General features: G+C 45.9%; 1 protein-coding gene across 1 annotated transcript; it reads right to left on the bottom strand.

Annotated features, from left to right (window-relative positions):
- Positions 1-5,394: 5,394 nt before the first annotated feature.
- PDCL3 (phosducin like 3) lies at positions 5,395-13,857 on the bottom strand. The gene is made up of 6 exons (XM_007108099.4): positions 13,692-13,857; positions 11,479-11,608; positions 8,948-9,038; positions 8,617-8,760; positions 7,649-7,857; positions 5,395-5,767 (listed from the first exon to the last, which is right to left on the bottom strand). Exons 1-6 carry the CDS (start codon positions 13,695-13,697, stop codon positions 5,625-5,627), a joined length of 723 nt encoding a protein of 240 aa, XP_007108161.1. The 5' UTR covers positions 13,698-13,857; the 3' UTR covers positions 5,395-5,624.
- Positions 13,858-14,520: the final 663 nt, after the last annotated feature.

The following is a 14,520-nucleotide window of genomic DNA, read 5'->3' as shown; positions in this document are numbered from 1 at the left end:
ACGAACCCGCGTTCCCTGCATCAGCAGGCGGACTCTCAACCACTGCGCCACCAGGGAAGCCCTTGAATACTTTTTAAGGGTCTAAGAACATTTAAACTCCAATTAAGTCCCCTTCAATTTGTGTGCTACTTTGTCCTATTTTTCAGAGTTCTATTTCATCTTAATGTCATAAATAAGACATTATTTGTATTGTTTTGTAAAGTCAATGTTCAGATTTACCCATAAATTTTTTGGTCGCTATGATTTCTTGAATCTCAGAGCTTTCATCATTGTCCTTCTGCACAAAGTAAATCCTCTAAATTTCCTTAGGGAGAGTCTTTTGATGATAAACGTACTTATTCTACGTCTGAAATGTCCATTTCATCGTCATTCCTAAAACAGAGCTTCACTGGGTATTAAGTCTTGGTTGATAGCTTCTGTTTTGTTGATGCATCTTCTTAGCCCATAGATACTATTACAGTCTCCTGGCTTTCACTGCCACTGCTGAGAAGGCAGTGCACCGTACTGTTACTGTGTTGTAGGTAATCTGACTTTTCTGACTGCACTTACAAATTTCTCTGATATTCTGCAGTTTTGCTGTATACATGAAGGTGTGGATTTATTTCATTTAACTCACTTGAAATTTGTATAGCTTTCTGAATCTGAGGGTTGATGTCTTTCATCAGTTCTGGAAAATCTACCTTCATCTTTCCAAATACTACCGATTTCCAACACTCTCCTTTTAAGATATTAAGAGATACATTAGACCTTCTCAGCCTCTCCTCCACATCTCTTCATCTAACTCTTATATTTCCACCTACTTGTCTCTGTGTGCTACCTATGGGGTAATTATTTGCCTCTACTCTCCAATTTACCAATTCATTCTTCCAATGCTTACTTTTATTTTTAAGATTTAATTTTTAAAAAATTTTTTTATATGGACCATTTTTAAAGTCTTTATTGAATCTGTTACAATATTGCTTCTGGTTTGTTTTGGTTTTTGGCCCCAAGGCATGTGGGACCTTAGCTTCCGGACCAGGGATCGAACCCACATCCCCTGCATTGGAAGGCAAAGTCTTAACCAATGGACCACCAGGGAAGTCCCCCAATGCTTATTTTTATAAGGGACTTATATAAGCAACTCTTGTTCTTTACTCTTTTATTTATTTAAACATGCTAAATGTGCTCATATTTTTGGTCTTGAAAATTCCACTACCCTCAATCTTTGCAATCTGAATGTACTCTTTTTCCGCTGGCTTTCATTCAGAAGTCAAGGCATCCTGTGATTTGGGGGTTTGTGATTTATGACTCTGAGCTCATGTCCCTGTGGAAAGTATCTGAAGGTTAAATTAAAGCTGAGTTCTCCTCGTGTGGATACGCAGTTGCTTTGGTCCAGAGCCCAGGGGCATTACAACTTAAGACCTCTTTAAGAACTTCACAGGGAAAATGTTTAGATCACATGTACCATGAGAATTTAAACCCACATGAGGGAAGGCTTGTAAGTGAATTCTTAGGGATGCTTGTGCTCTCCTGTCCAACCAGTGCTGGCTCCCCCCAAGACTGAAGGCAGTCCTTTGGGAGTCCAGCTGTTTGCAAGGGAATCTCCCTGAAGGCTCATCTCCTGCCACCTGTCCATCCTCACAGGAGCTCGGTGTCACCAAGAGTACATGCCCCTGGGGGGTACACAGGCTCACCCATCTTTCCGCAGTTCTGCTTTAAGGCTCATCTCCTGCCACCTGTCCCCCACAATCCATCCTCACAGGAGCTCGGTGTCACCAAGAGTACATGCCCCTGGGGGGTACACAGGCTCACCCATCTTTCCGCAGTTCTGCTTTCACTTTGTTTTTGGCCTCAGAGGATGAATTCCTTTCTTGACAGCTCAGTGGCACATTTAAGAACATTTTTTAAAAGTTCCATCCAATATTTTGAGTTACCATCAGGTGGGCTGTTCAGAGTATCTGGTCTTTCACAGATGGAAATGGAAGTCCTGGTCTGGTTCATAAAGTTAGTGAAGGGCAGTGATGATGAAGCAGAGGTAGGGGACAGACAATGCTCTGCTTCGTCGAGTAGTTTGAAAGCGGGGAGTAGAAAGCTTAGATCGGTTGTGGTTTTGACTGCTGAAGGGCAGGGGCCTTTAACGGGAGATGCATAAGCTGCTTCTAAGACAGCCAAGATGGAGGTTACTTCTTTCCCAGTAAGAGGAGTCCAGAGAGGGCAGTCAAGAGCTGGGTTACAGTGGCATCAAAAATATCCTCCTCTCTGCTCTGGCTCTGTAAGCACACCCTACAGCCCACATAGGCTGCAATCGCATCTACAATGTCTGTCCTTCTTAAGAGGCTTGCCCAGAACTCCCAGCCAACTTCTGCCTGCCTCGCTCTGGAACCCATAGCTCCAAGGGAGGCTGGGAGTTCAATCCTTAGCTGGTCCCGCTGCTGCTCGAGCAGAGCTGGGGAAGCCTGGCCCTTGTCAGGCAACTGGCAGTCCCTGACACTGGACCCAAACACTTACTGCCTGAGGTCCCACACCAAGGGAGAGGCTGAGATAGACGAAGACTTACCAGAACAAAGTCCTAAAGAATGTGGAGGAGAACGGGGTCAAAAGTATAGAGGTACAGCTTAGCCGTGGAGAGCAGACCCATCTTGACTGGACACTGAACACAGAGAAGACGAGGCTACTGCAGGGATGGGCGGTGAGACTGGCCCCAGGGAACTCCTGGTAGCACGAGTGACAGTTCCCCTGTGGAGTCACCAAGCGGGGGCAGTCTGCAGAGGGTGGAAAGCCCGGACCATTGGCTGTGTGAACGTAAACATCAAGAACACCTGTCGAAAAGGCTGTGTTTATTCATGAGGAACAACTGGTTTCCATAAACAGGACAAAACCACTTCCATAGGAACGCGCTTCTAAAGTAGGCGACACAGGGGACTTCCCTGGTGGTGCAGTGGTTAAGAATCTGCCTGCCAATACAAGGGACACGGGTTTGAGCCCTGGTCCGGGAAGATCCCACATGCCGTGGAGCAACTAAGCCCGTGCGCCGCAACTACTGAAGCCCACGCGCCTAGAGCCTGTGCTCTGCAACGAGAGAAGCCACCACAATGAGAAGCCCGCACACTGCAATGAAGAGTAGCCCTCCCTCGCTGCCAACTAGAGAAAGACCATGCCCAGCAACGAAGACCCAAGAGAGCCAAAAATAAATTAATTAAACAAAAAAAAGTAGGCGACACAGTCAAAACACATTTGGCCTGTCACACTTAAAAAGCACTTTGGCAAAATCTGGGCTTGTTATATAAGAAAACAGAATTTAAAGCTGGAAGTAATAAATGACGAAAAACTGAGGCATTAGTGACAGAGGACCCCCTTCTAAGCAGCCCTTTCGCATCTCTCATAAAGTGTCTTTTGCATCCAGGACGACTTCTCTGAGGCACTTCGGGAAGAAGATGCCCCAGGAAGCCCTTCTGTCTGCAACCTCAGCACAAGAGGGTGTAAATTCAGGTTTGCAAAGAGGTCGGTGTATACAACCTAACCGTATCCTTTTTCTCCTCTACAAAATAAGGAAAATAAAGAAGAATCAACTGTATTTGATTATAATCAGCCCTCTGTATCTGCAGGTTCCACATCTGCGGATTCAACCAACCATGGACTGAAAACACTCTGAGGACTGGAGAGCGAGCTGCGAGGGACCTGAACATCCGAGGATACCCCACGGGGCTCCTGCAACCAACACCCACCGATGCTGAGGGGCAAGAGTCTTATTCCATTTCACTTCTCCCAATTACTCTCACAACTTCCTGGAACCATTTCTCACCAATCACTAGAAAGGGTTTCCTAGCACCTGCTCCACACCCTTCTCCATACACCTTTCCTGCCAACACCAGGAGACAGAATCTCAGGATCTTTCTTGCCGGTCTTCCCTGGTCGCTGTGTGTTTCTGCTGTGGAATGAGACAAACTCAATGCTTAAGAGCCAAGCTGTATCACCTCTACCACATCACAAACGCTCCAAATGAAACAGAAAGAAGTTAACGGTAAGTAACACAGCGAAGTCTCCCAGAATTAACTAACTTGCAGAAGTCTGCACGACAGGTTGGAAATCACAAAACTAATTCTAGGACAGACATGCTGCTCTCTCCCCCTTTTTAAATCAAGTTCAGTCAGAACGAGTGAACAGCTTCCTGGGGCCTGGGAGCCATGTGGCCAGACGGAGCTCATCAACCAAGTCCATGGACACCTGAGCTTTTGAGAGCAAACCAAGTGCCCGAGTCTGGCATGGAGACAAGATTTCACAGGAACACAGATCAAAGTGGCACAGCATATGTTGAGAATCACACCCTGTAGGGGCTCCGCAGTGGAATGAGGTCTGCTGCCCTGTCACGGTGGACGCAGCCCCCGGCCACATTCAGGCCCAGCTCTCTCCTCCGGGAGTTGTGTGCATGGCAGCCCTCAGGCCAATGCAGCAGCCACGCTTGCACCACCGCACTGCACTCTGATGGCAGCTGACAACAGAAAATCTAACCCATGGGACCAGTAGAGAACTGACCAAGCTTATTTCAACCCTGCAACTAAAATTTCATGAGAAACCCTTCAAGGAAGACTGTGACATAGAGTATGTTTTCATCAGCAGTGCTGGCCCTCATGTATAGAAAAACAAAGTCACTAACACAGATCATTCTGACAGATCAAATGGGTCACAGCTGCTTATTTTCCAAATTACGGAAAAAAACCCGACAATTATCTGAAAGAACTTTGTGCCCGCTCTGATTCATACTTTTAAGATTCAAACCAGCACTGAGTACTACATCACTCAACACAAGCATTAGGGAATAACAGTTCCCCTAATTATTCTGTTAATGTCAATTTGACAAGAAGTGGTAAATGCTAAGAGGATTCTGGTTCAGAAAACATCTTGCTATATTTTTTACTGACTGATTGAGATACACGTTATCTATTTATGTGTGTCCTTATATCTATTTCCAAAAAAGAATTTAAGGTGACCTTTTACAGTAACTGAGACTGACATCTCAACAGCCTGAGACAAAAAATTACTTTAACCAGAAAAAATATTTTACCCCCAAATGGCAGTAAATTGGAATCTCTTAGTTACTGCTTTGATAAGGCAGTATTGGTTTCCCAAAAATTATTGCCTATTTCTTCTAAATAGGATAAATACTAAGACTTCTTCCTAGCAATTATACCTTTATTTTATATGAGTTAATAATCCTGTTGCTACCTCTATAAAAGAATAAAAACAAATAATAATATAAAAGCAAAGCTTACCTTGCCATTTTCCACTGTATAATTTACTCACATTACTAAAAAAAAAACCCTCCATATTTCTTCTTTTATAGTTTTATGTGAACAAATAGTAAACAGCTTTACAGCTTACCTAAAATACAAGTGAGAAAAACATAGACACCTGCCATACTAATATCTGGCTTTTATTTTTTCCTTAAGGAAATATTATTAATTTAAAAAGAGAGTTCCAAGAAATTTAAAAGGATTCCCAGAAATGATTACTTCTGAGATCTGTGAGATTTGAAACAATTATAAAAGGCTAAAACCAAAGTATACATTCCTACTTGTTCCTTTAAAAAAAAAATTCAGATGATGTGTCACATCAAGAAAGCTCATCAGGTTACCAGGGCCGCAGCCTTAGTCATCCTCGGAATCACTGCCCCTCCTGGCAGGGACGGAGCACAGCACGGACGAAAGCAGCACATCTTCTATGGGTTTCTTAGGGTTTTCCTCCAGGCTTGTCTTGATTGCTCCAGACTCAGACAATTTCCACTCCAACTCTACATGATAAAGAAAAAGCAAATCGCCTAAGACACAGTCCGCATGGGGCCCTCAAGCCAGTGTTTTTCTAAAGCAGAAACTACGATCACCAACATTGGATGACAATTTAATTTGAGGGCCATATTTAGAAGGTGCCTGGAAGAAAGGGAGAAATCAGACCCTTAAGAGGGAAAAAAAATACCTGCAAACACTTTTTCAGAAGATGAGATCAAATGAGATAGTACATACATTTAAACCTCTATGATAACTAAAATAAAAAACAGACTAAATCTATCTTCTAACAGCTAGTTTCTCGGCTTGCACAATTTCCCAGGAAAGAAATCAGCATGAAACATGTAAAGGAAATACTTTTCACAGTCCTGCTGGCACTCTAATCATTAAATCTAAATTTAGTTAACAAAAGGAAATTCTTAAACCTCATGTCCAATATCTCAACCTATTAGTCAAAGGCTCAATGTATGATGACATCCTAGGTCTGATACATTTGTTCCAAGTAATAATTTTTAAAAGTACCAGAAAATAAAGAATCAGTGACTAAAGGCTCAGCTCCTCTATTTTATGCTCTTGTAATCAGTGAAACTCCACATGGGTGTGAGACCTTGTGAAGCGCAGTCAAGAGATGTATTTTTCCGCTGCAGAAAAGACCCCAGGCAGGACTGAGGGACAGTTGAGAGATTCTACTACAAACAGCCTGGCTGAAGCGATGCTCTACCCATTAGAAACTTCTGTTAAAATTTGAACACCAATTTTACTGAAGTCGTGTTATTTCAAAGTGCTCCACCAGTATTTTCAGCTCTAGGTACCTTGGTTCAGTGTGATAAAAATTCAACAAATTTCTTAAAAATGATTTTTTTTAAGATTTCTGATTCTTAAGAATATATTTAAATCCACACATATGTATAAATGAATGTATTTAATGTTACTGTTCATTTATACGCAGTAATCATTATAAGTTCACTAATCCTCAAATGAAACTTTTCCTAGAAATAAAAACTATAATTATTATTGTATACCTATCTCTCTTCCCTCATGGTATGTGCAAAAAGACCAAAATAAGAAGCAAACCCATATTTCGTTTGAAACGCCATATGCCTCTGAACACTGGAATAATGCATAACTGATGTAACATATATGTGTGTCTATGTACGTATGTTTATGTTTATACTTTTCCCAGTTGAATATCTTACATAAAGAGTTACATAAAGTAGAATATAAAGTCGTACTTTAACACACATTTTTAAAGACTACTAACTAAAGCACAGCTGGACATATTATTTCACTAAAGAGATAAAGAATTCGACTTATCAAGAAACCTGCAGGCCTCAGCTTCTCTCTCTCATGTTATGTGTGCATATGTATTTTAACACCTCCTGTGTAACAGGCAGAAAAAAAACCCATATCCTTCAGGAGCTAAGAGGGAGAATAAACTTTTAATTTAAAAGCTACTATTCAACTGAGAAAAAATTTCTACAGATTTATATATATGTACATTTGTACATATATAGATACATATAAGCATGCGTCACTAATAACGTTCACGTGAATTAAACAAGAAATGAATGATGTGATCTTGAGCTACCAGTAAAAACGAACATATTCAACTGTAGGGACAAATAAAACACATCAGACATTAATATTAAATATTTTAAAGTCCATTGTGCCCTCTTTTAACTGAGAATTACTAGAGCCCAGCTGTAACTGCCCCCAATGACTTGTCTAAGATGACAGATTCAACATGCTTCTTCCCTTTTTACAATCACTCGCATGGGGGCAAAGGTGAATCTGACAAGTCATCCTAATGTGTGTCTAGGAAACAGGCACCCTCGTCAACAGAAGCATCTCCTCCCCATCTCCCACGTGCACCTCAAAGAGGCCCTTACCATCCATTGTCAGGTTCATGCCACCAAACACCAGAGGTCCAATAAATTGAGTCTTGATATCACCTTCAAGGTACACAAATATTGTGGGGAGATTCCTATCAGGATAGTTGGGTATGCAGGTGGTTGCAATGGCTTTGATAAATTTGACATCAGGAAACTTCCTGGCAAGTCCACTAAAGTGCTGATTTATCAGGGCACAGAGGGGAATCCTATAAATATAGAAACAGAAGCCAACTGTGATTCTGCATTTGTACATAATAAATCTCAACTACCCTTCTGCCCTACATAAAACCTCATGATGACTTCACAAGTGATTCTGCTACTCCAGCCAAGATGAACTAACATTTAGAAAAAACTTTCTAACATGTTTGGGCAAAGGGAGGAACTCAAAATCCAAAGCCCAACTTAATTTGACTGAAGAATAAGTTAGAAACACAGCTCCAATGTAAATGATAACTGTCTTGCTCTTCTATAGGCGAGAGCATTCAAGGCTTAAAATGTGTGATTCAGAACGCATTTCCTGCTTGAAAGAAACTCCCTACACAAGCATTAGACTTCACAGGATGGGAATAAAATTGGAGGTGAGAAGCGCCAGGGGTCCACTGCCTCACTCGCCATGGACAATTCTCACAAAGGTCACCCTCACCATCGAGGAGAGTGATTCATTACATGGAACTGTGAAATGCCCGAGCTTCTCCAGAGGGACAAGTGACTGAGGAATTCATTTACAATTAAAAAAAAAAAAAAAGAGTCTCCTCTGCTACACTGTAACAAAGGCATTCCTATTAGTCACATATTAATTTGAAAGTCTTAAGACAAAAATTAGGCTATAAGGTTTGGGCAAATCAGCCACAAAAACACTAGTTAAAAAAACAAAAAACAAAAAAACCTCCTGGGTGGATTAAGCCTGAGATGTTCAAGATATAAATTCAAATTAACATTTAAAGACAGTCATGAGATCAGCTCACCCTTGTCTGTAAAGGTGCAAGATGACCCACAAGCCCTCACCGGCTTTGGTAACTTCTTGAACATAATCCTTTCCTGAGATTTCCAAAACTTCTCCAAATTTATTCTTCAGTTGGGTTGCTTTCCACTCGGCCAGTCTCTGCTGCCTGCACAACAGAAGGGAGAGAGAGACATCTTACAAACACACACACACACACACAACACCCCTTTCACACAGCAACCTTTGTAAAGGTCCAGGTTTATTTATTGATTTGCCAGATTTATTAGTGTTTCAAAGGTCACACATTTTAGTGCCACACAAAAAGCCAAGCAGCCCCTCTGGGTGACACTAACCTGTACATTGCAACTGCACGTTCGTCTTCCTCATTAAATTCGTCTTCATTATCCTCCAGTTCTTCCAAAGTCATGTCTTCATAAGTTTTCACTGAATGTCATTGAGGTGGCAAGAAACCAGAAATGTAAAAGATGAACAAACACACATTTTGGTTTTCCTCCCTTCACTCTTTTCCTAAAGGAGTGCATGTGACACATAAAGGTCCCCGGCCCACCAAAACCCAAATAAAAAGTACTTAAGGTGTTACACTAGTAAAAAAGAAGGGGAGGGTGTTTTTAAAAGACAGCTGCCGGCCTGGCTCTCTTACCTCCACACAATAAGATACAAACGGGAAGTTTCCCAAGTTTATAAAAGAGGAGAGCTGTATTTGCCTGAGCTAACCTGGCGGGACATTCAAGCGCAGACATTCACGGACAGGTGCAGAACAGTTCTCATGCCTCTGAGGAGATGGGAGGCTACCCACTGAGGTCCTCCCCAGCACACCCTTCCGAGAGTGAAAGGGCTATCCCCTGGTCTTCTCTTGTGAGTGCTAGGCAGCTCTACCTTTTCTTTTAATCAACTGCTATAAAATCTGTATTTTGTTTTTATTGCCATAAACACCCTTGCTTCTTGACATCACATCAGGCTTTTGTCCCCAGACCCCCACCCCATCACTACCCAAAACTGCTCTCATCAAGGTCAATAATGACCTCTGTTTTCTCGATGGATGAGCACATCTGACCCAGCCCATCACCACCTCCTCCCCAAAAGCCCATCTTCCTCTGGCCCCCTCTCCTCCTCCCTCTGTGGCTGCCCCTCCCTCAGGCCCTTTGCTGACTGGACTCCTTTTCTTCCTTATCGATACCCACTCCCTTGGTTGACCGCACCTCACAGCTTTAAATACTAGCAACATGCTGACAACTCCCGAAGTTCTGCCTCCAGCCCGTATTTCTCTGGTTTGGGACGGCATCCCCCACTGCTCCCTTACCATCTCTATTCGTCTAACAAAAATCTCAAAGTGACCATGTCCCAGAGTTCCTGATCTCACCTCCAAACGTGCTCTTCCCCGAGCCTTCCGCACCTCAGTTGGTGGTAACTCCGTCCTTCTGGCCGCTCGAGCCCAGGGCCCTGCAGTCGTCCTTGACTCACCTTCCCTCACAACCATCACAGGATCCAGAAGCAAATCCTGTCAGTCCTACCTTCACAATACATCCAGATCTGACCACTTCCACCCACCGCGGTGCTCCAAGCCAATGGTACCACTTGCCAATGGTACCACTGCAGCCTTTTCCAGACTGGTCTCCCCACTTCCTGCCTTGCCTTCCCACAGTCTGCACTCAGTCAGGCAACAACACGACGGTGCTATCAACACAGAGGACATGTCACTCCTTTGTTCAAACCTCCAGTGACATCCACGTCATTTGGCAGCAAAGCCAAGGTCCATACTAGAAGCTACAAGGTCCTAAATGGTCCGAGCTCTAGCTGTCTCTTTGAACCTCCTACTACTGTCTCTCAGTCCTGCTGGCTTCCTGGCGGATTCTCCAACATGCTTTCTACTTCTCATTCACCTCCCTCAGGTCTACTCAGCTGCCAGGGGGGCCCTCTCTGACCCTTTCTGCAATTATACCCACCCCTCCTCCGGCCCCTTCCTGCCTTATCTTCCGACATTTCACTCACGTATCATTTACTGTCTGTCTCTCCCGCTAGAATGTAAGCTCCAAGAGGACAGGGGGTTTTGTCCGACCCGTGCACAGCTAAAGCCCCACTGCCTAGAACAACACCTAGCACAGGGCAATCCTTCAGTAAACATTTGCAGGATAAACGCTTTGTAATAAATCCTTCTCTAAATTAGCTCTAACATGTCAACAGGGGACAAAAGGCCTAGCCCCTGTGGTCAATGGTTCTCAAACTTTGGTGTAAATCAGAAACTCTTTGAAGCACTGGTTTAATATGCAGAGTCCTGGGCCTTACCCGGAGATTCTGTTTCAGTAGGGTCTGTGTGTTGTTGTGGGTTTTTTTGTTTGTTGTTTTTGGGACAAGCACCCCAAGAGATTCCGATTCAGGTGATACAGCTACATGTGAGAAAGCCCCTCTCCTAGACCCTGTACACTGCAAACATCTTATGCTTCCCCAAACCAAGCTATTTTAATATTCGTAATCAAACCACAAAGATAAAGTATACCCTCACGAGAATACAAACACTAAAAACTTTTGAGCAGATTTCCATGACATTATCCAAAGTAAATCACAGACCAGGAAAGTCAAGACTTAGAAATACTTTCCTCGGGGTTATCACGTGCTCATCCGACACCCACGAGGAACTGTGGAAACGGAGGGGGCCTCTGAAGTCCCCCCAATTCTGTGGCCCAGCAAGCTGAAGCCAGAGATGCCCTGTGACCCGCCTGAGATCCCAGAGGCAGCATCCAGCTCAGCACTCCGATCCCTGGCTCCCAACTCTTGCTCAGAGGATCCTTCTACCAAAGCAGCCAGAGGCTTGGCAAGTCATCTCCTAAGCAGACGGACACGCAACAAAGAGTATCAGCACGCTCACCGATGGACTGCTGAAGGGCCCGCTGCTCCTCCTCTTCCGCCTGCCTCTCCAGATCTTTCAAACTCTCCTTTGAAGGCAAGATGCCCTTTTTGCGTAAGATGTCATTCCACTCGGTGTCTGCGTTGGGGTCCTAGAGCAGGTGGACCAAGGATACCGTGAGTGCCAAGTCCACTGTGGAGGGCGCCACGGGTAAGGAGGGGTCAAACGGGAAAGTGGTGGGAAGGGGAATTCACACCGAATTATTCTGTGGCCTATTTCTGAGAAAGCATCAAAAGACCCACAACCCCTGCTCCGATCTTCCTGTCTTGGGGTAAAAATCAGGCTACGATGCGCGGATCGGCATCAGTGCTAAGCGCGAGGCTCTGACCTGGCTTCTGGTATTTTCATTAATGACTTGGAGTGATTCACTCAGCAGATATTTACTCAGTACCTACTATATGTAAATTATTGCACTAGATGGTAGGGAAGCATGGTGGATGCCAAAGTCATCTATTTTACAGGTGAGAGGAAGAGATAGGCAATGAATAATTAAATATACAAAGAGATATCTTACAAATTATGGCAAATGCAATGACCAACAGGCTGCTGAGCCAGAGAGTTCCAGGGGGCCTGCATTCCACAGGATGGCCAAGGACGTTCTTTCAGAAGAGGTGACATTTAACCATGACTGGAGGGTGAGAAGAAACCACAAAGAGGAGTGAAAACTTAGGAAATTACTTTCCAGGCAGAGGGACCAGCCTGTGCAAAGGGCCTGAGTGCATTGATCAAGCATCCTAAAGTCCTGAGTGGCTGCAGAAAAATCAGAGGGAAAAGAGCCTGACTGACTCTCTAACAGCCGAACCTGAGAGGAAGAGCTGACACCCCTTGGAAGAGCTCACAGCGGGTGACGCTTATTGAGTCCTAGGTGCTGGGACCCTGCGAAGCCCTTTACCTCTATCTACCTCGTTAATCCTCACAAGCCTGGGACAGCCACAGCGCCAGGCTGGAACAAGTCAAATTTACCAGGATCAAATGTCAGAAGGATAAATGTCGACGTGGGCTCTTAGCTCCAGAACCCAACTGCCCAAACCCTGGCTTGGCACTGCTTGGCAGAAACACTGCTAATGGACCTGGTCCGGAATATGAAACCGGGGAGCGGTGGAAAGTCCAGCCCCAGCTCCTCATCCCAGTCTTGCTGAAATATGTCAAAAGAAAAACTAACAGAACCCTTTCCACAGGGTGGTCAGGAAGGAGGTGACGTTTTTAAGCCGGGACCTGAAGGCCAGAGAATGCAAAGGAGGCCAGGGCAGCCCTGAGTTTCCTCTTCACCAGACGCACTGCATTTGCAGATGATCAACCCCTCCAGCCCCCCACCAAACCCATACTAACTCCATTTCCCTTCTGCCCCTGAGTCAGAGATGAGTCCCTCAGGATTCCTGACCACAGCGAGATCTGGGGGGCAGCAGGATGACCTCTGGAGGAGGTTCCTTCCACAGTGACCAGACTGAGTTGTCAGAGATTTTCTCATAAAAGCATCCCTTTCCACGGTGTCATTTTTTTCCACTTGTCCGTGGGTTTTAGTCAAATTCCATTAGCAAATTCCTGATACAATGCAGGAACAAAACTGGGGGATGTGGTTTTATCCATTTTAAGATGGAAAGTAACTGGGCTGCGGGACCCTCGGGCTGAGTTCTGGAAGCCAGGGAGTCCAGAGGGTGCGCACGTCAACCTGAACACCAACGCTGGGGGGCGGGGGTAATAACCCTTCACCCTGCTCTAGGTGGAGTCAGAACACGGGTTATGTTATGGGACACCCCGCCCCCTAGGCGGGACCCTCCACTCGTGCAAGCCTCAGCTTCCATCCGCGAAGGGGTGCACAACGCACCTGCTCAGCTGCTCGCCAAGAGAGTTAACAAGTAGGAAGTTATTGTCAGGTAAGACCCGGAGAGGCCTTCGCAGGCCGCACGGGAGACGAGCTCAAGGAGAAGCAGCCCCCAGAGCTGAGATTCCGGAGTGGGACACACGGCGTGGGGAAGCCCAGCCTGCGGACCCGCGGGACCACGCCCGCCCGTCCGCACCGCGCCTGCGCCGTTCTCGCCTCGTGTGGCCTCCCCGTGCCTGAGGAGCCCGGCGCTTCCCACAGGTCCGGCAAGGGCAGCCCGCCGCCGGCGCGGACCCAGCGGGGCATACGAGCGGCCGCAGCCTCCAGACGTCGCGCCCCCCGGCTTGCTCACCTGCATTTTCTCCCTCGAGCCCGGCCGGCGGCGGCCTATCCGCCCCTCCGCTCTCTTCCGCGCTCGCGCACAGCCGCCAACCCGCTTCTTCTCCCAGCCCGGCCTTCGCCCCGCCCCCCGGGAGCGAGCTGGGCGGAGCCAGCGGGAAGCGAACTCTCTCCTCTGAGCCTGCGCCCGCTTCTCAAGAGACTGGCGTGGAAGCTGTGCGCGTGCGCGGGGCAGGACACGCCTACAAGTGTGACTCTGAGCCAATCCCCGGGCGCTGCCTTATTAGGGCAGGTCTTCGGCCTCGGAGCCCAGGGGCCGAGGGGCCGTCTGCCGCAGGCTCGAAGGTGTCTGAGGTCTCTGACCAAGACGTCAGGAATAGAAACGCGTTTCAGTGATTCACTGTTACGACTAAAAACGATTCAGGGTTACCTAAAACAGAAAGGTGAAAGTCTCATTACCTGGTTGAGCCTCAGGCGTTTCATATTTGCAGAAGTGCTTAGCCCTTTGCGGGGCACACTGGAGAGTAGAACTCAGCAATCTGAATTGTAAGATACCGGGGCTGGGCCCCAGGCTTCTGTGTATGCAGCACTCGGAATTTGAGTTAAGAAAGCAGTACTCCTCCCTGCACATCTGAGCTAGGTGGCCGCCTCCTGGCAGCTTAAGCAGACACAGGTAACACAGACCCACCCATCTGTAGGGTAGGCTAGGACTCTCAACTTTGGCTACATTAGATCCACCTGGGAGCCTTCCAAAAGTGCAGCTACCCTGGGGCTCCATCCCCAAGTTAAATCTCTAGCAATGGGACCTGGAACTGATTATTTTCTTAAAGATCCTCAGGTGT

This window comes from Physeter macrocephalus, chromosome 12 (genome assembly GCF_002837175.3).
Source record: "Physeter macrocephalus isolate SW-GA chromosome 12, ASM283717v5, whole genome shotgun sequence".
NCBI lineage: Eukaryota > Metazoa > Chordata > Mammalia > Artiodactyla > Physeteridae > Physeter > Physeter macrocephalus.
The sequence above is the reverse complement of the archived record's forward strand: the minus strand, read 5'-3'. Positions and strand labels throughout refer to the sequence as shown.